This window comes from Podarcis filfolensis (genome assembly GCF_964270895.1).
Source record: "Podarcis filfolensis genome assembly, chromosome: 15".
Lineage (NCBI taxonomy): Eukaryota > Metazoa > Chordata > Lepidosauria > Squamata > Lacertidae > Podarcis > Podarcis filfolensis.
This window is the reverse complement of record NC_139618.1, coordinates 4,533,131-4,559,430: the sequence shown is the minus strand read 5'-3', so window position 1 is coordinate 4,559,430 and position 26,300 is coordinate 4,533,131. Positions and strand designations below refer to the sequence as shown.

The 26,300-nt window shown below is 46.9% G+C and overlaps 1 protein-coding gene across 2 annotated transcripts in view; it reads right to left on the bottom strand.

Annotated features, from left to right (window-relative positions):
• Positions 1-26,300, bottom strand: part of CLTC (clathrin heavy chain) — a 74,437-nt gene that overhangs the window by 18,393 nt on the left and 29,744 nt on the right. For both annotated transcript variants that reach the window (XM_083587378.1, XM_083587377.1), the window contains exons 3-19: positions 24,267-24,535; positions 22,231-22,392; positions 21,331-21,444; positions 20,264-20,437; positions 13,605-13,802; positions 12,150-12,350; positions 11,135-11,287; positions 9,679-9,801; positions 8,702-8,839; positions 7,727-7,891; positions 7,375-7,555; positions 6,127-6,290; positions 3,426-3,551; positions 2,265-2,407; positions 1,863-2,097; positions 613-735; positions 343-488 (exon numbers count right to left, since the gene is read on the bottom strand). In XM_083587378.1, coding sequence (XP_083443504.1) covers positions 343-488; positions 613-735; positions 1,863-2,097; positions 2,265-2,407; positions 3,426-3,551; positions 6,127-6,290; positions 7,375-7,555; positions 7,727-7,891; positions 8,702-8,839; positions 9,679-9,801; positions 11,135-11,287; positions 12,150-12,350; positions 13,605-13,802; positions 20,264-20,437; positions 21,331-21,444; positions 22,231-22,392; positions 24,267-24,535 — 2,815 coding nt within the window. The remainder of the gene's footprint in view (positions 1-342; positions 489-612; positions 736-1,862; positions 2,098-2,264; positions 2,408-3,425; positions 3,552-6,126; positions 6,291-7,374; positions 7,556-7,726; positions 7,892-8,701; positions 8,840-9,678; positions 9,802-11,134; positions 11,288-12,149; positions 12,351-13,604; positions 13,803-20,263; positions 20,438-21,330; positions 21,445-22,230; positions 22,393-24,266; positions 24,536-26,300) is intronic.

The following is a 26,300-nucleotide window of genomic DNA, read 5'->3' as shown; positions in this document are numbered from 1 at the left end:
AGTTCTGCATCATCTGGGGGCACAAAAGCTTCCAAACCTGGGCTACATATACAAATAGTATGACTTGGTATAATAATGAAGTGCCACTTAATATTCATTCAGCAATTATAAGGAATCAAGTCTTCCGCTCTGGAACTCCCTGTCCATTGAGATTAGGCAGATGTCTTCAACGTACTCTATTTTGGCACCTGCTAAAAAAACCCCCTTACAACTGCTAAAAATCTTATCCAGCAAGCTGCCTGCGCTTTTGAGGTTTTACTCACAAATTTCCAAGCATCTCCCCCAAGTATTACTTGAGGCACGAGGGTGAGATATAAGACAGGCAAACAGAAGAGTACTGACCTGTGTTCACTGAACACAGAATTATCAAGAACAATTTTCTCCAGCAGCTCAATGAGTTCATTGGGGAGGTCGGCGGTCATGAAAGCCTTGACTGTGACAGATACTTCTTCAGGGTCCTGAGTTTCAGAGAGAGCTGTCTGCACGACCTGATGAGAGAGGGAGGGATCTGAGCAATGGGTACCCACAGCTGGCAACTTGCTTGCCTACTGCTCACTTTCTTAAGTGTACACACAGCACAAGCAAAGGGGAACAGAGGGGAGTGCAAAGTACCTGGTCAATCAGGGGTCTCCGGTAAGGGTTGCTCTCCAGCAGTACACTGGCCCACAGCTCAGGGTCCTTGCGGCGCACCAAGTAACGTGAAAGGCTCTTGAAGAGGGAGTTCTCATTGCAAACCTGGAATGCGAAAGAATAATATATTCAGGCAGGGAAACCAAGGTGTTCTGGTGTGAGGGGGAGGAAGAGAGAGAAAGCGTCAAGAGTTCTGAGCCTGGATTTTACAGAGGTAAAAAGTTGTCAGCCAGTGCACAGCCTTTGGTCATTTGGGAGCGTCTGGAGTAGAACATGGAACAGAGCAGTCCTGCCTGGGGATGTCGGTTTCTGGCTACCGCTCTTTGCTCTCTTTTTTGAGTTGTGTGTGTTTTTATTGAATGGATTTCTGAACATACAAAAAACAAGCATCACATCAGCTGCAATGGTGTTCAATGTAAAGTTTGGTAGATTAACTTAAGCAGTCTCTCCGTAGGTCTCCGTGGGTGGATGGAGGAGTAACAGAATCAGAGAGTTGAAAGGGTCTCCAAGGGTCATGGAGACAAACCCCCTGGGATGTAGGAACTACAGCTAAAGCACCTCTGACAGGTGGTCACTGAACCTCTGCTTAAACATCTCCAATGAAAGAGAGCCCAGCATCTTCTGAGGGAGTCCATTCCACTGCTAAACAGCTCTTACTACCAGTTCTTCCAGATGTTTAGTTTCTTGTCACTTGGTCATTAGTTTGGGTCCTACCCTCTGGAGCAGCAAAAAACTAGACTAGTATGAAATAAAATAAAACCAAGCCAAACTGTGTTGAAGTCACCTCTTTTTAACTTTTCAGCTAAAGCAATCTGCCAAATGTTTGCCTACCACCTCCATAATGTTAATCCTAGAACAGTTTTCCAGTGTTTCCTTACCAGCTGATGAGCCGCCGCCATAGAGAATACAACTCAGTCTTGAGGAAAACTGGCGTTTTGATTTTCAAATGCAGACAGCAACACTAGTTGAGGAATACAGTGAGACTTACAACCTGCTGTTTTAACAGTCTCTTCAAATCGAGCCTTCCATTTTTCCAGCCAGCCAATTTAAGTTCTGCTGCTTCTGAGTACATACCATTTTGAGAACTGCTTTGATACGTGTCCTGTTGATCAGAACTAAGCCAAGCAACCTACCTTTCCATTAACATCCTATCCAGCACCATTTCCTGACTCTGAATGACACGACAAGAGCATCTTTCTAGCTAAGAGAGACTCAGTGTGTTGGATACTCACATTAATTAGCTCCTGGTCGCATTGCCCACGCTCGTAAGCGACGCAGGCCAGATGCGGGTCTCTCTTCTCGCAATACTTCCCCACCACCCGGCTGTCGTAGTAGGGGTTCTCGCGAAGGAACCTCTCGGGGTTGTTGTTACTGTCAATGTAGATTTTAGCCAGTGCGTTGTGGGTGGCTGGTTCCTCGCAGCCCTCATGAATTCGGGCTTCCAGCCAGGGCAGGAGGAGTTTCAACCTTTAAAAGGGAGGGGGGGGGAAGAGTCAATTGGTAATAAACTAACAACACAACAGAACAGAGCCACAACTCAAAAAACAGGTTCAACATTCCTGGTTAGCAATACCAGGGAATATTGATGCCCCCACAAAAGAGAACACTATTCCCACAAGCCGCGTGAGGTTTACCTATTTCTTTTTTCTACTTCAGCAACAAGCTCATCCGTGGAGAACTGCCCTCTCACAACCAGGATCAGGCTCTTTATGACGTCTTCGGAGCAGTCCACGTCAAGCAAGCCCCCGATGACCACAGGGAGGCGACTCGGGTTCACCTGCAGCAGCAGCATCAAGATGTCATTAAAGCAGCAAAACCACAATTAGACGCAACAGGATCCAAACCTCACACTCCACCCTCACGTTACTGGCCAAAACAAGCTTCAGCTCCCATAGCGGGACAGCGAAGGCTGCAACCCTGGAGGGCAGTTGAGCAACCATCCCCCCAGACCCCGCCAGAAGGTGCCCCCTTGTTCTGGGGTGCTTTGGCTCTATCGGCGTAGGAAGCCAACAGGGAGACCACCCCCAACCTTTGAGTGCCTTTCATTAGGCACACTTTTGACAATGCAGGTCGCTATATAAGAGGGGTTTGAAGCCAGTTAACTACAAGTTTTCAAGATTAGATTCTGTATAGACTAGAAATCCAAGACAGCAGCCCAATGGGATTAAAGTTAGCGCTGTTTGTTTATTTAAAGAAATACATACTGTTATTTCGTTTAAAAAATATGCATCAAAGCAGCCCATGGCAATGATACATTAAAAAAACATACAATAAAAGCCATATTAAGACATCAGTTAATTATTGTGGAAAGATGCATGCACTGGCATGGTTATTGTGCTGGACTATGGCCTGGTTGCCAGGGGGATAAAATGGGGCAGGGGAGAACTACCTTGAGCTCTTCGGAGGAAAAGTGGGGTATCAATGTAATGAATGAAATAAATAATATTCTGAATTGTCTGCATATGCGTGGTTGGATGGGAAAGTTTTAAGCAGGTGCTTAGAAGCTGAAAGAATCAGAGAATGCACCTGTTGAATTTCTATTGCCACAGTATTCCATAGAACTGGGCTGATGACACTAAAGGCTCCATTTCTTGTTTTTAATCAGATGAGCCTCATCAACTCGGGGAGTGACTGATGAGCTAGATGATCTCATTGACTGAGCTGAAGTTTAAGTGAGCACCACCATTTCTTGACTGCGTCAGTTTGTGACCAAAAGCAGCCAGTGAGCCAAGCTGGCTTATCACGGAAGGTCTGATGGTTCCCCTTTTCAGGACTTATAATCACCTGTTCCTTACCTTCTGCACATAGATCTCAATGTATTTTTGGAGGTTGTTCCTGTACAAGTACAGCACTAGATCGTGCACAAAGTCAAAGCGGTCGCAAACGATGATCAGTGGGAGCTGGTCTGTCAGTTTTGCTTCCTGCAAAAAAAAAAGGGGGGGGTGGATGGGAGAGAAATCAAGGTTTGAATGAACTCCCCCCTCCCCACTGCTTTCCTGAAGAGGGCTGTAACTGTGCTGTGAAAAGCAAGTTTGGCGAGATGAAGGCGTCTATACACCCTAGGGACAGACAGGTTTCTATCCAAATTTAATCTAATGAGCTTATTTACAGACTTGGTTCTTCTTTACAACCAGGCATGTCCCAAGGTCTTATCCTGCTCCAAGTTCCCGATTTATTATTATTGTGTTTGTTTTTTTTAATCAGTAATCAAGTTTACAGTCACAGCTTCACGCTTTGCAGACAGTTTTACAAAAAGCACAAGATGGCAAAAGGATTACAAGCCTAGACTAGGCCTCAGCATTTGCCAACTGCTACAAGTTACACAGTGCGCAGGATCAACTCTGAGATTGCGGCTGCTAATACAGATTAAGGCTTGCGTTAATATCGAAGGGTGGCGTGCTTAGAGTACTTGAGCCCTTTCACCTTGCGCTTCCCAGTCATGCCCACCTGATCCCCTCAGGCAAGTGAACAATTTCTGGGCAGCCAAATGGAGGAAGCTCTTGCAAATTGGAGAGACTGGATTCTTGCTTGCTTGCCTCCATCCTCCTGTTTGGGGCCATCAGCATGTATTGCAAGAACACCTTGATCTGAACACAGTGTCTTCTAATCCAGTCTCTTGAAACAGGATCTGTTTACAGAGCTGGTTGGTGCCCATTGGGACCGGTGGGAAGACTAACAGCAGGTGGCGCCAGAGCCAACAACAGCCACCTCATTCTAGTTTTGTCCCCATCCTCTTCCTTGCCAAGTTTTACAAGGGCAACAATCCTCTTGAACTAGACCCATTGTGGGGACCTTAGCAACTCTTCCCCAGCTGAGGATGAGGGAAGCAATCCAAGGACAACATGCAACCCAAATACACAGCAGAAGCAACTTGGAAAAAGTGGCCAACTTACAAGAGTCGCTATTGTTCCAGCTCAAGAAACCCTATGCAGTTGTTGCAATTTGTTATGTGTGGGTATGAAATGCTACCCCTCCTCAGAGTAGACCAATGGTTCCCAACCTTTTTTTTGGGCCATGCCTCACCTAAGCATCTCTAAAATCCTGATTGCCACCCCCCCCCACCCAGTGACATATAATTCTTATTATTCAAAAAGTGAACTCCTATTTACGTGGAGGAAGCCTAAAAGGCAATTAACTTGGTATTAAACAAGCTTCCAAATTGCCCCCCTTTAATTTAAAAATTAAACTGCCCCACGTTGGAAACCACGGGAGTAGACCCACTGACGTTACTAGGAATGACTAGCTTGGTTTGTTAATTTCAATGGGTCCACCCTGTGCAGGATTTCATTGAATCCAACTCTATTGACTCCTAGTAATGAAATGATAGGTAGCGTTCTTCTCTGTGAATGACATTTGAAAGCAAGGTGTCAAGGTCACACACGCACGCACAAGAAAGGATTGTGTTCTAAAAGGAAAATTAAGCCACCACACACACAGTTTTTCCAAGGCTGCTAATCCCAGGATACAAGCCTCTACACTAAAAGTGGACACTGAAGGAGTTAACAGATCGGGGAGACTTCTATACTGGAAGGTTTACCTGGTACATGTCCTGAACATCCCACAGACACAAGGATCAGCACAAAAGACAACAGACTGATCAGGAAATGGTTGACTCACAAACACAAACACGCAACTCAAAACCGCTGCTTATAAGCTGACTCCAAAGACAACTGCTAGATTACTTTACAAGGGTCCCAAACCCTCTTCCTTTGCTCCAGCACCATCCCCACTAACAAGATCTATTCCTCCCTAAGGGCTGTCCCCCATGTTAGCCCTATTCAGAGTAGACCTATTGAAGCGGATGGATATGGCTAACCAGAGCTGCCACAAGTGTTGAGCAACTTCAGGGCCAGGTTCGGGGCCAGGAGTGGGGAACCTCTGGCCCTCCAGGTGTTATCGGACTCCCAACTCCCATCCTCCTGGATCAGCGGCTGATGGGAGTTCTGCACCAGCAACAACTGGAGGGCCACAGGTCATGGAACCACAGAATTGCAGAGCTGGAAGGGACCCCACGTTTCATCTAGTGCAACCCCCTGCAATGAACTCAAGCATCCATGACAGATGGCCAGCCAAGCTCTGCTTAAAAACCTTCAAGGAAGGAGTCCACAACCTCCCAAGACCATTCCACTGTTGAACAGCTCCTTCGCCTGTGATTTAGCCCTTTGCTCTGCCAAATTGCCAAAATCAATACTTAGCTGTACCTTCAGGTGGTGGCATTTTCGTAGAATCACAGAATTGTGGCTGGAAGGGACCCCGAGGGTTACCCAGTCCAACCCCCTGCAATGCAGGAATGTTTTTAACAAAATGCACATGTTCTTTTAAGGAATCAAAGACCGCTTATATTCCAATGGATTTATCAATGGCCTGAGCTGTGCTGTTATTTCCAATGGCCTCCACCACCAAAATAAGAATTAAAAACCACAAGCCAATGATAAGCTGGCCTCGCTATGGGGAGCTGAGGTGGGAGTGCAGAGGATTCTCCTATCCTTTTTTTACCTTGAGGAAGTTCTTCACCCGCTCTGGGTCATAGCAGTTGCTTTCCCTGCAAATTCTTTCCACCTCTTTAATCTGGCCTGTCTTGCAAGCAGCCTGGATGTATTTGAAGTGCACGTCTGGGTCCTGGCTGAAGTTGACGATGGAGCCCAGGAAATAAAAGAGACCTAAGTGGGGGAAGTGAAGAAGACACTTTAAAATTAAATGTCAATACCTTGGGAATCAAGTGGAGCAATTGTACGACCTGTTTGTGCAATACAAGTTCTTGCGGGACTGTGGGAAGACTACTCTCTGTGTACAAGGAAAGTTCTTGCAGACTTCCGTGTAGGGCAAGGGAGGAGGAACCTTTCAGACTGAGCACCACATTCTCATCTGGGCCACATGCCAGGGGTGGGCAGAGCAACCATCCCAAGTTTTACCTTTGTGCACTAGGCTCACTTCTGCAGACCCACAGTCCTTGGGGTCCAAGCCCCATCTCACCCCAGCCACACCCCCTCACATTCTGCACCAGCTCTGCTTTGCACCCTCCTCAAGTGAATTTAGCCTGCCCTTGAACTCTGATAGTGCCTCTTAGTGGTGTTGGTTTTGACCTATAAATCCCTTCACAGCCTAGGACCCTCATACCTACGGGACCGCCTCTCCCAGTATGCCCCACGGAGGACCTTAAGGTCCATAAATAGCAACACGCTAGAGGTCCCGGGCCCTAAGGAAGTCAGATTAGCCTCAACCAGAGCAGGGCCTTTTCAACACGCCCTGAGCCCGGTCTTGGCTGGGGAGGGCGGGGTATAAATAATTTTTTATTATTATTATTACTCAGTCAGTTGGAGGATAGAGATGTGTGTATGTGTTGTTTTGTTTTATTTATTACATTCATATCCCAACTTTTCCTCCAAGCAGCTCAATGTGGTGTACCCGATTCTCTCCCTCCCAATTTTATCCTCATAACAACTCTGTGAGGGAAGTTAGTTAGGCTGAGATGGAGTGATTGGCCCATCGCCTGGTGAGTTTCATGGCTGAGCAGGCACACGAAGCCTCCTCTCCTGGTCCTAGTCAGACACCCCGATCACAGCACCACATTGGCACACCTTACTGTACTAAAGGAAACCTTTACATTAATTCCTCTGTGCACTTTTGCCTCTGGCCCTGGACACCACTAAGCAAGTGGCCCCCCAGGAGGGGATACAGCCCCCCAGGCTGAAACAGGTTCCTCATCCCTGTGGCGAAGAGCCTGAGGTGGCCCTGTTGCCTTACCTTCAAAACTCTTGAAAGATTCGAAGAGTTCAATGAGGGACTGGGTCGAAAGCTGCTCATGGTACTTTGAAGCAACCTGGACGCATATCTGCAAGTTCTGGCGGATGTTGGCCGAGAGCATCGCCCGGAGGCATTCGAGGGAGTCTTCCACCGAGAGGGAGCCAAAGTAGTTCACCAACCACTGCAGGTTAAAAGCAGGCAGTTAAAGAAAAAAAAATATCTAACCCATGGTGATGTTCTTAGTCCCATTTGTACACAGCAAGCACCCAAAGCAGAGGACTTGAACTGGAGGAATCAGGAATCAGTGATGGAAAGACTCATTTCAAAATACAGCTGGTTTGGGACACCGTACCTCGGGGTTGAGAAGGTGAGTGTGGACGACGGCCCGCTTGATGTCATACAAGTCGGTGAAGTGTTCCAGGGCTCTCTGGAGGAGGCCAGCTTTCTCACACAGCTGGGCAATGTGGGCACGGTCGTAGTGGGTGAACATCTGGTTTCCTAGGATGGCATCAGCAACCTGGAAGGAAAGGGAGATTTGGCAGTCAAAAGGGAGGCTTCATTCTACGCCTGCGGCTTTGCCACCAGGTGTAAACTTTTAAGAGGCTATAAAGAAAGCCAGTGACGTGGTACGGCAAGCCTCAAATATATTTCCTCCCATGTGCTCAGAGCATCCGTCGTCAGGCGTAAAAGCAGCCTGCTTGGAGAAGTAGGGATATCCCAGGCATTTCTATGTGACGCCTGCTCCGAATTTCTTACTTAAGAAGGCTCACCAGGGCTGCCCATTCACAGCTTTAGAACAACACCACAACCACAGCCCCCATTTTCAGAGGACTCTTTGTTTTGTGTCTTACCAGACTGACGCAGCCACCTCTGATATTTCTTAATGTTTTGTTTACAAATCAGAGCCCTGGACTGAAGAACTGTTTTGAGTTTCTACTGTTAACACATGTTGAGGCTCAAGAATGGTATACATGGTGCAGAAATATTCATTCCACAAATCAAGAAAGGGATGAGTATTTAGACAAGGTTTCTGGAGCCTTAGCTCTCTTCATCCCTTGCCACTGACCATGCTTGCTGTGGCTGATGGGAGTTGTAGTTCAGGAACACCCAGAGGCCCCCGCACCTGATCTAGATGGTGGGGTTGCTTTGAAGCAACCCACCAACTACTGGATAAACCCCAAGTTTGGGCTGTTCCTGCAGCATTTCAGAACCGCAACATGGGGAATTTAATCACGGAATCCAGGGTGCTGGCCCCAGAGCTACTGAGCTTTAGTCCAGAACACCCACCTGGTTGCAAAGATTCCATACCCCCAAAAAAAGTACCTACCTGAGGGGCATGCATGAGGTTCATTTCAAGCAAGCGGGTTTGCAAAGGTCCCTCGGATGGGCGGTTGTTTTTCAGGGCATCCAATAAGAAGGCTGTGCACTGCTGAATCAGGTTGTACTCCATGAACACATCCACTATCTGGAGGGGGAAGAGAAGGTTCGCTGTAGAGCTCACACTACTTAAAACTGCCGTGAGGCAGGGAATAAAGCACCGTACAATTTGTTCCCCGCAAAATCCTAGCTAACGGTACGAGTTATCTCAATCAGAAGAAGCCGTCCATATCCCAAGGCTCTCAAGGAGCTGCTTCATTAACACTGATGTAGCACAAATCTGCTCTTACTCACTCAAGGGCCTTGCAAAGGGTGGGCTGGAACGAGTGGTTCTCCAGCTGTTGGGACTACAATTCCCATCATCCCTGACCATCAGCCATGCTGGCTAGGCGTGATGGGATCTGAAGGCCAGCAGCATTGGGAGAGCCACATAGGTTGTGGCAAGGTCTCTTACCTGATCCTAGAAACCACATATACTGCCTCTCAAAGACCCCATTCATTGCAAAAAAATATTAATAATAATGTTCCAGAGGGACTGAGGAACTTATTCCATTTTTTTTAACCTTTTGCATGTTTAAAGACCACTTTCCCACAAGAGTTAATATACACTATTGCACCACGTATATAAACTATTGCTGCAATCAGTTCTGGAGAACCACCCAGTTTCCAGTGTTCATTTGTAGATGCAGCCTTTGGTATCTTCGCAACAGCCTTGATTTAACTAGCATTATGCTTGTGGAAAACAAGCTTTGGCCATAGAATCACTTCTTAAAATGACAAACCAAGTTATTCCTTGAATTTCTTGCTCCAATGCCGTTCATCTAAAAATTGACACAATTTTTTGACCTTTCCGGAGGGGCAATCAGTATTTTCAGAAACAAAAAAAAAGGGCATCTCCTTTTTTCTTCATGTTCAAGTTTTACTTACTTGGGTGATATCTGCAAGAGGTTCCTCATCCTGAACCAGCATTTGGGCAAACTGCTGTCCTTGGTCTGGGCTAATGCGCATCACATTCCTCAGGAGGAAAATCCAGTCAGGAGTGTAGCCAACCTACACACACACACACACACACACACACACACGTACAGAGAGATATTTTGTGAACTTTTTAAAGAGCCGGCTATCCTGGCAACTTCCAACCAGTTCTTAAGATCTACAGATCTATTGCTGGAAGCTCAAGTTCTATTACATACCCCTGAAATGCTACCCCAAAACTGAGCCGCAGAGGTGCAGGGAAGACTCTCTAGACCAGCCTCCTACTGCTATTTTCTGATTTGCCAAGGACTATTTCTGGCACAGTTGGTTTTTTATAGGAATCTCACCAATCCCATTTTAGGCTTTAAAGGTCTTGTTTATTGATTCCGAATGCTGCTTTGTTCATTACTGTTTGCTTTTTGCTTTTGCCTTTTTTTGCAAGATGTGCTCTGCGTTTTTTTTCCAAAAGAAAGGAAACGACCTAATATATTTGATACATAAACTAGAAAGCAAACCACTCAGCCTAAGCTTCTACATCAGAAGGGCTCGTCTCCTCTGGCGCACCTCCTGGAAAGGGCTTCAGACAAGTTCCGTGGGGAAGGTCCGTAGCTCAGGGGTGCTCTGCATGCAGTAGGTCCCTGGCTCAAATCCCAGTGGTCTCTCCTGGTACTCTGCCTGAAACCCTGGAGAGCCACTGCCAAGTCAGTATAGACAATACTGAGTTAGCTGGACCAGTAATCTGATTGGTATAAGGTAGCTTCCTCTATTAAATCACTACAGCCACCCAAACAGGCAAGCTCTGCTGGTGCTGCCGGTTCATCCTGTGGTTCTGACTTCCATAGCTAGCTTCTGATCTCCTGTGCATGCTCAGAAGTATATGTCCTGGGGTAAAAAGCTCAACAACTTTGGTGGGCTCTCATGAATGTTCAACTTCATCAAATCTGGCCCTGTTGGAAAAACGTTTGGGCACCCCTGTTGTATCAGAAACCACCCCTTCCTCTCTTTCCAAGGAAATCAAAGTTATTCAGTTTTTAGCTATTAAAAAATGGACACAGGCGCTTCAAAACAGTTCATGGTAGTTGAAATACAAAATTAACCAGCAGCACCATGCCATAAAAGAAAGAGGTGTTGAAATAAAAGGCTCACAAGACTAAACTGTCTGGGGCAAGGATAAATCATCTCTCTGCTAGATAGGCCACCCTATCACTGGGGCGACACTGGAGTAGTCCTATCCAAGGTGGAAATCCACCTAAGCTCTGAGGGTGCTGGGAATGGCCAAAGGGCATCACCAGGGAAACTCACCCCTTCGGTCGCTGCTGCCAGTCAGCAGAGCCCAAGCAGGGTTGGCAAAGCGAGCACCCCAGCATGAACTCCAGTGCCCCCCTGTTCCAGCCCAACAGCAAATCACCTTCTTTGCATACAGCACAATCTTCTGAACTTGTCCCGTTTCGGCAAAACACTGGATCACTTTGCTGGGAACGTTAGCCCTTAGGTAGACGCTCAGAGCCAGTGTCGGGTCCACAGATTTCACCAGGTCCCCCAGTTCTTCAGAGCATTCCAGCTGTTTCCCCCGCAGAAAACAAAAACAAACATTTAAACAGATTAGAAAAGAGAAGCAAAATGACAAGGGAAGAGCTGTGAAATGTGCAAGATGGAATGGCCGGTGAAGAAACTCAGAGGGTCTCTTGTGCGCCTATGACCATACACACACACACACACCCCACTGCCAGCCACCTTGGGTCCTGTGAGTCATACGAAACAGGGGTGGGTAAAGGGTAGAGCGGGACCAATTGGTGTTCCAGACTCCAAACGGGTTACAACAAATTACCATTGTGAGAAAAGGATGTCACATTTTAAATTGTTGTGGCCTGCCTGGGGAACTTAGGGTGAAGGGCAGGTAATAAATCAAAACAACTAGATATTAACAGGATTAATTTTTTTAAAGTAAGCAGTTTATAAGTATTTAAAATAACGAGTGAAGCAGGCTCCACACCTCCTTCTAAAGGAGGCAAACCAAAATGCACAGCTTATAACTGGAGACAAAAGAGCCGGTAGAGGTCAAACAGTTCTATAGGGCACAGATCCAGAAGGCTTTGGGGAAATGAAGGGGTAGAGAATCCAGTGCCCTGAGTTTATCTGGGAAGGTCCTGGCAAATGAACACAGTTTTCTGTAACCAGCAATCAGAAGACAAGGTTGCTTTATATGCAATGTGGCACTATTAATTTTGATATTTGCCACAGCATGGATCTGTAGCTCACCAGCACCTTAAGAGCAACCTCAACGCCCTCCTTTACGGACAGCTGCTATTTGGGCTCAATGCACAACAGAGCCACTGAATTCAGTCTGCAGAAATGATGGATTTGGTGACTGGTAACCTCCTAAGTCACACCGCCCCCAAGTCCTTCAAAAAGACGTGCTTTACCTTGTCTTCCTTCAGCCATTTCTCCAGGAGCTGCTTGCGTCCTTGCTGGAGCACCGGCCGGCAGAGTTCGAGCGACTCGTATTTGTTCAGTTGGCCTTGGTCTAGCAGGATACCAAAATACTGGAGCAGGGGAGAGGTCTGACCTGCCTGTGCTGGGACACTCTGGAAGCGGCGGATGGTGTCTGGGGTACGCAAGATCCCCTTTGGAAGAGAGAGGGGTAAATAAAATGCATCACTTGTCCTTTAGGGGGCGTAATTTTTCACTAATTTACCTGACCTTAAGATTAAAGTTATGGACATGCGCCCTCATTTTCCAACCTATCAGCAGACACAGAACTGCTCTAGTGAACCAGGCACAATCCAGTTAGTGGAACTTGCTATTCCAGCTGACTTTTCATTTTGGGTTTTTGCAATGGTCAGTGGGAATCGTTCCCAGAAAACGTGCTGTTCATAAAATCCCACAAACAGTGAGTTATTGCCACACAGATTCATACTACCTCACAGCCCCAGTTCCCCCAACTGGACATTTAGATTATGAACACAAAGGTAGTTATATAGCTAGCTCTTTACAGATTGAGCACACCCCCACGCTTATAACTTTCTCCAGTTAGAACAAAAAGGAAAAAACACGCGTCTGTTTATAGCTACTTTCCATTTATGGTTCAGATGAATTGTGGATGGTTTTTTGTATTTTTTTACAAAAAATATTGTTTACTGCTTTTGATTGTTATCCACCTTTAATTTCTTCTGAAAAATAGGCAGAGTACACAAGGTTTTTGTTTTTTTTAAAGTTACTATTTGCACAGCACTTTTAAAAGAAGAGGAGGACAGATCTCTGCCCCGAAGAGCAGGGGACGGATGGGATGGGGAAGGGTGTTGAGACAGGGCTGTGTGTGGTTGCCTTAGGTTACACTACAGCAAGTGAATGGGAGAGTTTTGCCAAAGGATTCACATAAAAGGTGGGCTTTCAAAAGCAAAGGAAGAGGTGGCATTCATGCAGGTGGACTCAGTAGCCCAGGGTTGTAGGCAGGTTTTTTGGGGGATTTTGCTGGACCTCAACTCATCAGCCCCTGCATCTGCCAACAGAAAAGGGTGATGGGAGTTGTAAACCGAAGACATCTGGACTATTGTGATTCTGTTTAGGATGGGCTACCCATGTTCCTCTGCAACTTCATTCAGCTGCACACATTTAGCCCCAATTGCTAGAGGAGCGTGACTCCTACCTGCTGGTGTATAATAGAAAGGGTGTAGTCTGTCATCCTAAATCCCCAAGCGACAGCCCGGAATAACTCAAACTGATATCTAATAGAGCACCTCCAGGGGTTGGGAGACAAGCCAATGTGAAGAAAGCGTGCAGCCAGCAGTGACCACAGCATCACAACCTGTGTGTGTGTGTGTGTTTCTGTGCTCAAGAGGCACCAAAGCCTGGGTGGCTTAAAAGCCATTTCTCTATACCTTTGGGGCGTTTGCCGCCACCTTCGCTGCTTCCGAGTAGCTCCCCTGGGCAAAAAGCGCGTTGAATTTCCGGGCAAAGAGCTCTTCGGCACCAGCAAGGTTGTTACGAACGGCCATTCGGAGAGCCAGGTCAGGGTTCTGCAGCACGTTGGTGATATATGGGATGATGTTCTCTTCTTCCACGCACACAGACAGAACCTGCGTTGGAAATATAAGATAGAGAGATTTCAGTAAGGCTTTCGACAAAGCCCCCCATGACAATTTCGCACAGAAGCTGGTAAAATATGGGCTGGATAATGTTACTGGTAAGTGAGTTTGTAGCTGGTTGACTGACCAAACCCAAAGAGTGCTCACTAATGGTTCCTTCTCCTGGGGGGGGGGGAGTGGCAAGTGGGGTGCCACAGGGTTCTATCCTGGACCCATTGTTGTTAAACATCTTTAAAAATGACTTTGATGGAAGGAATTGAGGGGATGCTCATTAAATTTGCAGATGGCACCAAGCTGGAAAGGGTAGCTAATACTTCAGAAGACAGAATCAGAATTCAAGACCACCTTTTGGAGAACTGGGCCCAAACTAACGAAATTAATTTCAATACGGACAAATGTTAAGTTCCTATACATAGGCAAGAATAATCAGCTACACAAATATAAGATATGGGACACCAGGATTGACAGCTACATGCAAAAGGTATACGAGGGTCTTAACAGACCACAAGCTTAGCACGAGTCAACAGTGTGATGCAGCAGCAAAAAAAGCTAATGCTATTCTAGGCTGCATCAACAGTAGTGTCCGGATCAAGGAAAGTAATAGAACCACTCCATTCTGCCTTGGTTAGAGCACACCTGGGGTACTGTGTCCAGTTCTGAGCACCAATTTTAAGCAGGATATTGACAAGCAACGCAGGAATTGCAGCTAAGAATCCCTGAGAGATGGCCATCCAAAACATGCTTAAAAACCTCCAATAAAGAAAATTCCACCATCTTCCAAGGAAGTCTGTTCCACTATCCAACTGCCGCCTGGAAGTTATTCCACCATCTCCTTTCTTAGAACTTGAAGTCACTGCTTCAGGTCCTACCCTCCGGAGCAGGAGATAACACCCTTGCTCAATCTTCCATGTTGCAGCATTTAAGGTATTTGAAGATGGCTGTCTTACCCCCTCTGAGTTCCCTCTTCTCTAGGCTGAACATTCCCAGCTCCCTCAACTACTTGATTTCTAGACCCTTTAACATGGTAAAAGGTAAAGGTAAAGGACCCCTGGATGGTTAAGTCCAGTCAAAGGTGACTTTGGGGTGCGGAGCTCATCTCGCTTCAAGCCAGGGGAGCTGGTGTTTGTCCGCTTTCCAGGTCATGTGGCCAACATGACTAAGCCGCTTCTGGCATAACGGGACACCATGAAGGAAGCCAGAGCGCATGGAAACACTGTTTACCTTCCTGTCACAGGGGTACCTATTTATCTACTTGCACTGCTATCCTTTTGAACTGCTAGGTTGGCAGAAGCTGGGACAGAGCAATGGGAGCTCACGCCGTCACGTGGATTCGAACTGCCGACCTTCTGATCGGCAAGCCCAGAAAGCTAGCAGAAAGGAGAGGCAAGGGTGGGGAGAAGAATCTCTCTCCCTGATAGGTATTTCACTTCATACAGGAAGCATTCAAACCAATGCCTTCTTCACTTGCAGTTCACTGGTGCAGTTCAGAATTGCACTGCTTCTTCTGTGCGTATATATAGAGCTGCTCTGAGTTGGGGAAGGGCTCCTTCTTCCCCTGTGTGAAGGGAATGAGTCACTGGCCTTTTAGGCTTTCGAGGCCCAAAGGGAAGAAGAGAAGAGCAAAGACTCTTCTGCCAACAGCAATGAATCATATACTCCCAGTCAGCTCAGAAGGACATCATGCCACAAATCTGGACGCCATTATTTATATATACATGCATTTATTTACATGGTTTACCAAGGGGCATTGGGATCCCAGATGGAGGCCTGACATCCGGGTCAGATCAGATTTGCATAGCATTCCAAACCTCAGTAAGCATGCAAAAAACGCACTCTGCAGACTAGAGCATTCACAATGTGACAGCTGGTCAGGGCTGTAACTCAGCACTCCCGGCTGCCCCCAGAGCCAGCGCGCAGGCAGCACAGTTTGCTAATGTTATGCAAGCTGGTATGGGGATTGCCATTTAAAAAATACTGATTGTTTCCAAATTTCTCCATCAATAGCTACTTAGCCACAACAGTCAAATATGGGGATTGCATTTAGTATCCCACTGAAGAGACGATACAGGAAGATTTCATGAAGTTCCTGCAGGTATATCCCCTTTGCTGTGGGAGACTGAGCACTGGGTTGAATCAACCTTTAATTTCAACCAACTTGGGAAATCTTGTATTTTAAGATTTGAATTCCGACAAGCTTCCTAAGGGTCATTTCCCCTCCGCCCCCCAACCCTCACGGAGAAAAACAAGTTGAAAGACTCAGGAATGCATAGCCCCCCGAGCCTAGGTCTGGCATCTCCCTGCAAGCTTCTTTTTTAAAAAAGAAAAGGTATGGGGATGCAGCCTAACTCACTGAAGTTAAGATAGAAAAGTGCCACCACTGAAAAAACACTGATCTTTCAGAACTTGCTTCCAAGGGACATTGTACCAGGCACATCCCCAGACTAGATTTCGTCATTTGCCTGAAACATTTATACCTCACTTTTCAGCCAAAAAAACTCCCGGAGCAGCTTACAGCTTAATTTTTTTAATAAAGACAGTCCCTGCCCTATGGCTTACAAAGAAGCAACACAAAAGGAAAGGGGAATGGGGAGGAAGTGGGGGCAGGGAGCAAACTAGAACTAAACTAGGAACTAAAATCTCAATGTTACTAAGTTCTTACAACAACCCATTTGGACAAAAAAAGGCTGTTCAGTTAGAAAAACAGGAAGCGGTGGCCCCTTTTGTGATAGCCTGGCAACCCAACCTTCCTAAAGTGGCTGCAATGCAACCAGAATCTGTTGACCTTACAAGGCAGGGCCTAGCTGGAACCTGTCCCTCCTGGCAGGGAGGCTCACAGGAGCCAAGCCAAAACCATCAGCACCAGAGCAAGTTGTCCAGTTCCTCTTCCTCACAGGGCAGCTGGATTCAAAAAATTCCCAAAAATTCCCAGAAAGGGCCCAGCCCAACTGGGAGAAAAGGAGAAGTTGGTGGGAGCCACGGTTCCTCACCATCTACTTACTCTCCTCCCCACAGAGGGGCTGGAACCAACATCCCCCAAGCGAGAGAAGGGCCCCTAGACTTAGTTCACAAGTTTTTAACCACCAAGGCACAATTTGTGAGGACCCTTAATACTTAATACAACAGCTCAAGAACACCCAAGTGGGGTGGCTAGACAGCAGAACCCCATCAGGCTGCTTTGGACAAGTATCTTCTGCTTCAAAGCAGCATTTTGGCATGGCAAACCGCTGTTTTCGTTATGTGTGCTGAACTAGCTGGGTGGTCCTTTGCATCCTGGTCTAGGTTATGTGTGTGTGAGAGAGAGAGAGACAGAGAGAGAGAGAGAGAGCGCACAGTTAAGAAGCTGGGAAACTTAACATTACCCGAATCAACTTAACAGGGCCCATAGTCCAACAACAGAAGTCCTGCGCTGCAGGCAGGTGGCCCCCGTTTGAATTCCTGGCACCAGGACAATCAGTGGCTGGTGACAGGTAGGATTCTGCCCTAGAGAGCCACTGCCAGTCAGTGGGGGAATACTGAGGGGGATGGGCATGTAGCCCAGTGTAAGGCAGATTCCAATGCAACTCAGGATCTAATACACAGAGGAAATGGCAAAGCTGCTGCTTCCCAGCTGCCAGGGAAAGGCTTTTTCAGGGCCATAGCGGCTTAGTGGCAGATTAACGCAATCCGAGGAGAAGGGGGATGCTAGCTCTTTGAGAAAGCTGCTGGAATTCTAAGATTAAAGCAACCCCGACAGCAAACCAGTCCAAGTAGCCTTTGCCATTGGAACCATACCCAAGAAGGAACTTAAGACGAGTTTCACCTTAACACTGTCATTTGGTACGTATATGGAGGGGTGTTTTTTTTCAAGAAAGCATTAAATGCATGAACAAATCCTTGTGATAACTGCCATCTACTTGCATTTATTAATTGCTACTACCCCATGGGTAGTAGGGACGCGGGTGGCACTGTAGGTTAAACCACAGAGCCTAGGGCTTGCCGATCAGAAGGTCGGCGGTTTGAATCCCCGCAACGGGGTGAGGTCCCGTTGCTCGGTCCCTGCTCCTGCCAACCTAGCAGTTCGAAAGCACGTCAAAGTGCAAGTAGATAACTAGGTACTGCTCCGGCGGGAAGGTAAACAGCGTTTCCGTGCGCTGATCTGGTTTGCCAGAAGCGGCTTAGTCATGCTGGCCACATGACCCGGAAGCTGTACGCCGGCTCCCTCGGCCAATAAAGCGAGATGAGCGCCGCAACCCCAGAGTCGGCCACGACTGGACCTAATGGTCAGGGGTCCCTTTACCTTTACTACCCCACACCCTGGCTCCCCACTAGCTGCAACCTTCTCCAAGGTTGCAAGAAATGATTCAAGCCAGATAGACTTGACCATTAAAGACAAAAGAGGGGAGAAGACTGAAGGACAGCTCACTGCTACCTAGGCCAAAAGGCAAGCAGTTTAATTTCCGGAGAGGGGGGAAGAGAAGAGAGAGGGGAGGAGGGGAAGACAGGGAGAGAGAAACCAAAAATCCAGCAGAGGCTCTAGAGATAAAAGGGAATTAAGTTTTAAATAAAGGGCAGTAGTAGAGCACCTGCCTTGCATGTGGAAGGTCCCCGGTTCAATCCTCAATGGCATCTCCAGGTAGGGCTGGGAATGTTCCTCTGTCTGAAATCCTGGACAGCCACTGCCAGTCAGTGTAGACAACACTGAGCCAGGTGGACCAATGGTCTGACTCAGCACAAGGCAGCTTCCTACGTTCCTTTTGCTCTCCATACTTTCAAACCAGAACTGTGTTGGTGGGCCAAGAGCTAGCAGGGTGGCCACACTTTAGAGCTTTTGACAGAGCCATCCAATTAGGTAGAGGCTTGCAATGTGGCTTTCCAATCCATTTAGAATTTGCGTGGTGCCAAAAAGCTGTGTGTAGGATTATCTTCAGAGAAACCACGGCATTTCAGCAAAGAAGGTCTACCACTCATTGTAAGGGAATGAAAGTGGAGATGGATGACTACTACACGAACACCCCAGAAGTCATGCAGCTCCTAGTGTGTCCCATTTGTTCAAAGCCCAATTAAAACTTGGGTAGGCTAATCCGTCTAGGGCAATTAAAGACTGCAACCCTCTATTGGGTTAAGAAGCAGAATTAAAAGGCAGAGAAGCATGGGAACGGGAGGAGAAGAGGAACAACGATAAATAAGATAGTACCTTTCACATTTTAGCACTTTGAAGTCCTCCCAGATCCCTTGCAGGAGTACAATCATGGAGTTCCCAAAGGATGCCCAGATCTCTTGCTTCCCATGCTTTTATTAACTCCTGGCTGCTTAAAAATGGGGTCTGTACCCTTATCACAAGGTTTGCCATTGAAATGAAGTCGAGGAATGCTAGGGTAGGGTAGCCTGCCTCGGCCATCACAATCACAGAGTGGCAACAGATTAACACAACAAAGAGAATGCCAGGGGGGTGTGTGCGTGTGTGTGCGCGCGCGTGCTTCCAGAAGGACAACCAGAGCAAAAGGAGTGGCTTCTGGATCAGAGGGGTGTGGAGCCCCAGGCTACACTTCTTTGGTTTGTAGCAAATGCTACGTACTCAGAGAAGAGCCATTCAAAATAAAGGGTGCAACTGACCTGTTCCCATTCATTTCAGCAGGTCTTTAGTGGGATAAGCCCCTTTAAGTCCAGGGCCAGAGGTGGGAAATCTGTGGACCTCCAGACTCCCATCAGTCCCAGCCAGCATGATCAATGGTCAGGGATGATGGGAGATGTGGTCCAATAACATTTGGAGAGCCACTGGTTCCCCCATGCTTGACCTGGGGGCTCAATTCTCCCTGCACTAGATCCTCAAGCACCTGATATAGGACTGACTGGGAAGTCACGGTTGCTGGCTGAAAAGTGACATCCCGCTCCAGACAGCACGTAGGGGACACAAAGCAAATATCAGTGGTATGCCAAAGATCTTTAAGGTCAGCAGCGTTAAACATTTCCAAGAGACTGCTCAGGCGGCAAACTCTGAACTTTCACCTACTAACGCTCAAAAGCAACACTTTGACCTGCTTTATGGAAGGTATGGCAGGTGGGAGTTTTGAATGTCTGCACAGAATACTGCACCAAGACTCAGATGTTGAAGAGCTTATGAAGGTTGGAGAGAGAGAGAGAAAGAGAGAGAGAGAGAGAGAGAGAGAGAGAGAGAGAGAGAGAGAGAGAAGCAAGCACAGCATCCACATTACATTTACCCACCGGGCCTTAAGCTCGTAGTAAAGCAGCTTCAAAGTCTGTGCAATGGGCTTAATGAAAACCATGGTCATCCAGATGTTCACGGACTACAACGCCCATCATCCCTGGTTGGAGGGAGTTGAAATCCAACAGCATCTGAAGGGCTGCAGGTTCTCCTTATCCCTACAACCTGAGTCTGACCTGAGCTCCTTTTTAGAGGAAGGGCAGGATGTGAACACAATACAAATCAATAAAGAGAATTAAGATTTCATTACTTGTCCTTTTCTGTTGACGCCAATGATTCCAGCGGTAGCTTCATGGGGGGCAGTGACAAAGATGGTCTCCCCACTGATTCTGTTCATGTAGATGCAGGTGCCCGTTTCGAGGTCATACAGGTGGATGTAGCCGTATTTTGTGATCAAGAAAACCACGTCGTGCTTTTCGCTTATCTACAGGGAGAAAGGTGGGTGGCAAAAATGAACAGAGACAGTCCTTTTAAGGTGCTCCACCATGTGTTGTGATCAATTGTATACACTCTCCACCAAGGCACAGAGCTTCAGTAGGAAGCGAAATTAAAGCTATGTGATAAGGGAATTTGAAGATATACATGATGCAAATTGAGCAAGTTAGCAAGCGGAACCCTTTTGCATAGAATTCAAAGCCTTCCACTAGTTGTGGTGAGAGCAGATACACAATGTCCTGTAGCCCAACAACGAGATATATTCACCCACCCTCTGGTTTCCCAGATTTTAGCAGGAATCGCCTAGAGGGGTTCAAGTGATTCTTTGCAGCAATATAGACTATAAGATTAGGGTTGTATTCAACTAAGTTATATGTCAAGGTTAAGTCTAAGTTAGTCATGTCAATTAATTTCAATGGGTCTACTCCTGGTCTACTCCATACTTTTTCCTGAAAGCTGAGATTCTTGGGATAGTGAACTCTGCAGCCATATTCACCCATATTGTTCTCCCACATATCCATGGTACACAAACATAGACCTGGCTGTAGTTTAGTACCGGCTACGAAATAAGTTGAATACATCAAGTATGAACTGTCCAAGTGCCAAAGAGCAGAGCGAGCTTTGCTAAGTAACGAGCTGCCTGACAAGCACTTACAAAAGCCAAAAATACCTGAACTTTCGTTCTATAAAAGGGAAGGCTAAGCAGCAATTAAAGGCAGCTTACACAGTTAAATCCAAGGCTTGGAAGTTGGCGGTATTAAGCTTCGCCATTCATCAGCATTTTGAAATGACTTATTTACAGATGATTCCCCACCACCACCACTTAAAAAAAAAAAAAAAGGTATGAGGAGTAAGAAAGCAAAAATTGTCCCTTGGTAATACCTGCATCGCTACTGGGAAGTCATTCTGTGCTTCAGGTGGGAAGAAGACATCCACAGCTTTCTTGGGGAAAGGCTGGTTTCCTGTGGGAGGGGTGCCAACTTCAATGATATGCAACTGCACAGGAGAGAAAGAGGATTGAATTGCATCTCCAAGCTTCCTTGGAAAGTTCCTTAAGCATTTTCATCATTCAGGCCTGCTATCTTACACGGCAGCAGCCACGGTGGGTGCAAATACTTTTCAATACTCTGTTCCTTTATCAAATAAAGGGTGAACGCTCTAATCTAAGAGGGTCCAGGCTATAGCCCCGTTGACACTAGACCAAGGCCACTGAACTGTGTGAAAGATCAGCCAAGAGATGCTTGTTACAGCAAGGCCAATGTGGTGTGTGTCTTTTGCCGGAAGTCTCCTTGCTCCAGAGTACATCCAATGTTCTCCGGAAGTGTCCTTCTGAAAATGTCTATAGCAGGGGACAGGAACTTTTTTCAGGCCACATTTTCTCTTGTGAGTAATCTTGCAGGGGCCGCATACCAGGTCGAGAGGCAAAAGTAGGAATGGGAAGAAATGCAACTCTTAACTATGCACGGTAGCTACACCCCAACTGTGCAAATGTCAAGAGGTTTCTACACTACCCCCTCCCCCCAAGGAAGCAAGAGGCATCATCACAGTTGAAAGACACATTTCAGCCAGGGAAATACAATCAAGATGGGTTTAGGGCTGGACGGAGCATGAGCTGTAACCTAGGAAGAGACCCGAGGGCCAGATAGGGAAGTCTGGAGGGCCACAGCCTCAAGGCCTGAGCTCCCTACTGTTCCACTGTTGCTTCCCTTTTTCTCATATCCGCCAATTAGGCTCATTACACGCCATACCCAGAACCCTGTATTTGTGTCCCCTCCCTTTTACCTTGCCTCCTGCTTGTCCTCTCACTGCAAAACAGAAAAGGGTGGATTCTTCCGCATTGCCTTCCATCTTGAACTGCGCAAAGCTGGCCGCATGACCCTCAATGGGCTGTGACACTTTCCTATCTACGGAATAAAGCTGCATGGCTCCTACTACACGGTTTTGCTTTATTAAAAAAAGGAAAGAGAAGAGCACACACATGAATATTCAACTCTGTAACATTACGATAACCATAAACTCTAATTAACTGGCTTAACACACACCAGCTAGGCATATTTATGCAAGCCTAGGCATAGCCTTTATAGACACAGGAAGTTTTTTTACTTGTACATTTGTAGAGGGGCAGAAAGTCTGGTTTAAAAGTTTGGTTAATGGCATAATCTACAGCAGGGGTAGTGGTGGTCCCTTGGATTCTGTTACACTTGCAACATCCAGGCCAAATGTCAGGGATGACAGGAGTTGCAGGCCAGCAACATCAGGAGGGCTACAGGTTGCCCACTGGTGACTTCACAGAACTCTCACTCCACCTGACCAACCTGAAAGTGAGGTCATTGGTCTGAATGGAATGAACTGCAGTTAAACCCTTTTCTCCGAAGAACTGTTTCCTGCAGTGATCATTCTAACTGCCCACTACACAACAGTATGAGAAGAGCTGGTGTCCAGGACCTAGATTTGCTTCTCTCCCCCCCCCCCACTCTTTTTGTAAAATGCTTTCTATCTAAGGCATTATTCTAAACTGCAAATTGCCCAGGTTGCTTTGGTAGGAAAGGGGCATTGAGTTAAACAAAATGGAAACTTGCATTTGGCTCCTCTAGTTTCCTCCTGTAGCGTGGGGATGAGGAACTGGATCTGGCTGGAGGGCTGGACCCTGATTTCCTCCACCTCCCACTGGCAATATTTGGCAGGTGGGTGGAGTGCCAACCTGTCAATTACCTGACATCAGGTGACCTATTTCTGCACACACAATTTGAAGATAAAAAGACTGCCCTTTGCTGATCGCTGGGGTTTGTAGAGCACTGTGCAAGAGATTTGGTAGGTGTCATCTATCAATTCAACAGTGCCTACATGCCCCCTTTTAGCCCTGTAGCATCTTTACCTGCCTTCCGCCTGACATCATATGAAGTCAGACGCAGAGCAGGTGGGTGTGGCCTGGTCAAAACAGCAGGCCAAAAGGGGCAGGCCCAATACTTGAGCAGCAGTGATGAACCCCCACCCCCCTCATTACACTCCTACGAGTCACTGTCACCCACAGCCTCCTTTTTGCCAGGCTATGGAGGCAAGAATTTGCCCAGGGAAAGCTGAAGTATTGTTTCAGCCACAGGAAAACAGACTTCAGCTGAACTGCATTATAACAAGTTTCTATTTAACAAACTCTTACAGGCACCACTGAAAGGGACAATAGCTTACAAAAAACAAAACCCAGGAACACCAAGGTTATTTTTAATGAGAATGCAATATTAGGAATACTCCCCCCAATCTCATTGGCCCTGGTCAGGTTCAGGCTTGCGGTCTGGATTTTGTCACATTTTATCAAGATGTCTTTGCAGAGTGGCATCTGGTCACACTATTTCATTGGGGTAGATTAAATACTGTGACTTTACGCTGGGACAATGGCCAGAATATCAACATGGTATGCATAGGGGGTGGAAGGAAAGGGTGCAAGCTCTCCACAGAAGATTCCCCATTTAGCCACGAAAAAATTCAAAGGTTGTGTGCTTGCCCATTAGTAAAAGGGAGAGGGTGGCAACCTGTGGTTGAGGCAATATGCCTTTGAATACCAGCTGTTGGGTATCGCAGGTAGGGAGAGTGCTGCTGTTGCACTCAGGTCGTACCTGGGGGCTTCCCATGAACATCTGGATGGCCACTGTGAGAACAGAGCACAGGACTAGATGGGCATTTGTCCTGATCCAATAGGACTCTTCTGATGTTCCCTAGAGCGCGGGAACCACTCTGCCCATGCAGTTTGGCACAGATTCTAGTTAAAGCCACAATTGCCACATATTTGGATACGCATACATCCACTTATACCGATGCATTACCTGTGCAGATATACCAGTCAAAAGCAACCATTTCTGCTTCGCATCCGTACGGTAGTTGATGATCTGGCAGCCGGCGAGGCTAGAATGGCGATCAAACATCTTGACCGGCTGAGACTCTCCTTCCATGCTCCAGTGGTACACAGCGCTGTCGGTGACCAGCGCAACCGTGTTCAGAGAAATCCACTTCCAAAAGGTGACGTCGTCCGTCATGGTGTGAGCTTTCATTTTGCTTTTCATTTCAATATTAAAGATCTGGAGGGTCTTCCCAGCTAGGGACACAATTTACAGGGAAATTAGCTGAAGCAGAAGCAGAGCTGGAGGGCCAAGGTGAGGGCTTAAAACGTCTGCACACACCACCTGACCCATCAGGAAGTTTCATGCACTGCATTTAGTTGTGAAAAATAATAATTCTCAGTGGGCTGCTGCTTTTTAAAATAAAAAACAGACACCAACATTTCTAAAGCCACATCTACTACTCTTACACACAAGTTATTATAGAACCAATTGTTGAATTAATTGGTTATGGCTTCACAGCCGGGTATTGCAAACATGAGTCTCGTTCATACCGAAGTCGAGATGTTTTGATTCTCATGCTAGGTTAAACTCATCCTTAACCCAAGAGGCAGATTTTTAAAAAAGACTTCTCACTTGAGAGATAAAAAGTACACCACGGCATACAACGGGCAGTGCTACACACACATTTATGTCCGCATCGAGGACAAGTACAGGAGGAACACAAGACAGGTTTTCCACGTGAATAGGCAGTCACAAAGCGGACACTTTGTTAGGTCAGCTGCAAGTTTGGTTTTGATCGAACCAAAACCCTTAACAAAGTTTCTTTACTGTTGTGTACTGCAGATTATTTGGGTATGGGGGAAGATACGTGCACTACACACAGGGGTGGGAGGGAGAAGATGAGCTCACACAATGACAACCAGGCAGGCTTTGGCGGAGGGGGTGCTTCAAGTCTCAGGAGGAGTGGAAAAGGGGGGTGAATGTTTACATGTCAACGCTGGATCATGCCACCACCTCCGGCATTCTTACCACGAGTAAGGAATCAGTGCGGCACAGCTGACTTAAGTGCTGGTAATCTGGAGCAGGATGGCTTGGGCCACCAAGCTCTCTGCGTGGTCTTTCCCACACCCACCCCGCAGGGCTGTTGGGAGGGCAACATTGGGAACTACCACATGGACATTGCCCTGAGTTCCTTGGGGCGGATGGGGATGAAGCAGCAATGCCTTCAGTTCCCAGCAACACGCTTAGCTGCAACCTCAGGTAGTGGAAACCAAGGGGGAAGGGCCTTCTCTGTGGTGGCACCTTTCCTATGGAATTGCCTCCCCTAAGAGCTCTGGAAAGCACCCAGTGCCCATGATGCTTTTGGCACACTTGACATACCTGGGCCTTTCTGGTGTTTTAATGTTAATTCTTAACTGTGCCCTTTGGGTTATCGGTTGCAGTTATTTTCAGCAAGTGGTTTTACTGGTTAATAACAATATTAATAATTTTATTATTTATACTCTGCCCAAGTAGCTGGGCTTCCCCAGCCACTCTGGTTGTATCATATGGACCTGGACCAAGTTTTGAGATGGCTTGAAACAGGTGGCATATAAATACTTTTGTACTGTGCATATAAATAAAATAAGCGGTATACCATGGAATAGCTTCCATACATGTTGCTCTCAGACTAGTGATGTTGTAAATGTCCAACAGCTTAGGGATAGAACACCCACATTGCATGCCGAAGGTCCCAGGTTCACTCCTCGGCATCTCTAGGTAGGGCTGGGAGAGACTCCTGCCTGAAACCCTGGATAGCCACTGCCAGTTAGTGTTAGACAAAAAACTGACCAACAGGCTGCCTTGGTAGGAGGCAGCTTCCTACGTCCCTAATGTGTCAGGAAAGGGGAGGAGAGCAGGCAAGGAGCCACAGAGCAAGCTCTAGAAAGGGCCAAGGAAAGAGGCCTGTGGGACACTGTGGAAGGAAGCCAATACATTTTTCCTTCGGGTACTAACCACTGCCAGGAGTATAGCTGACTA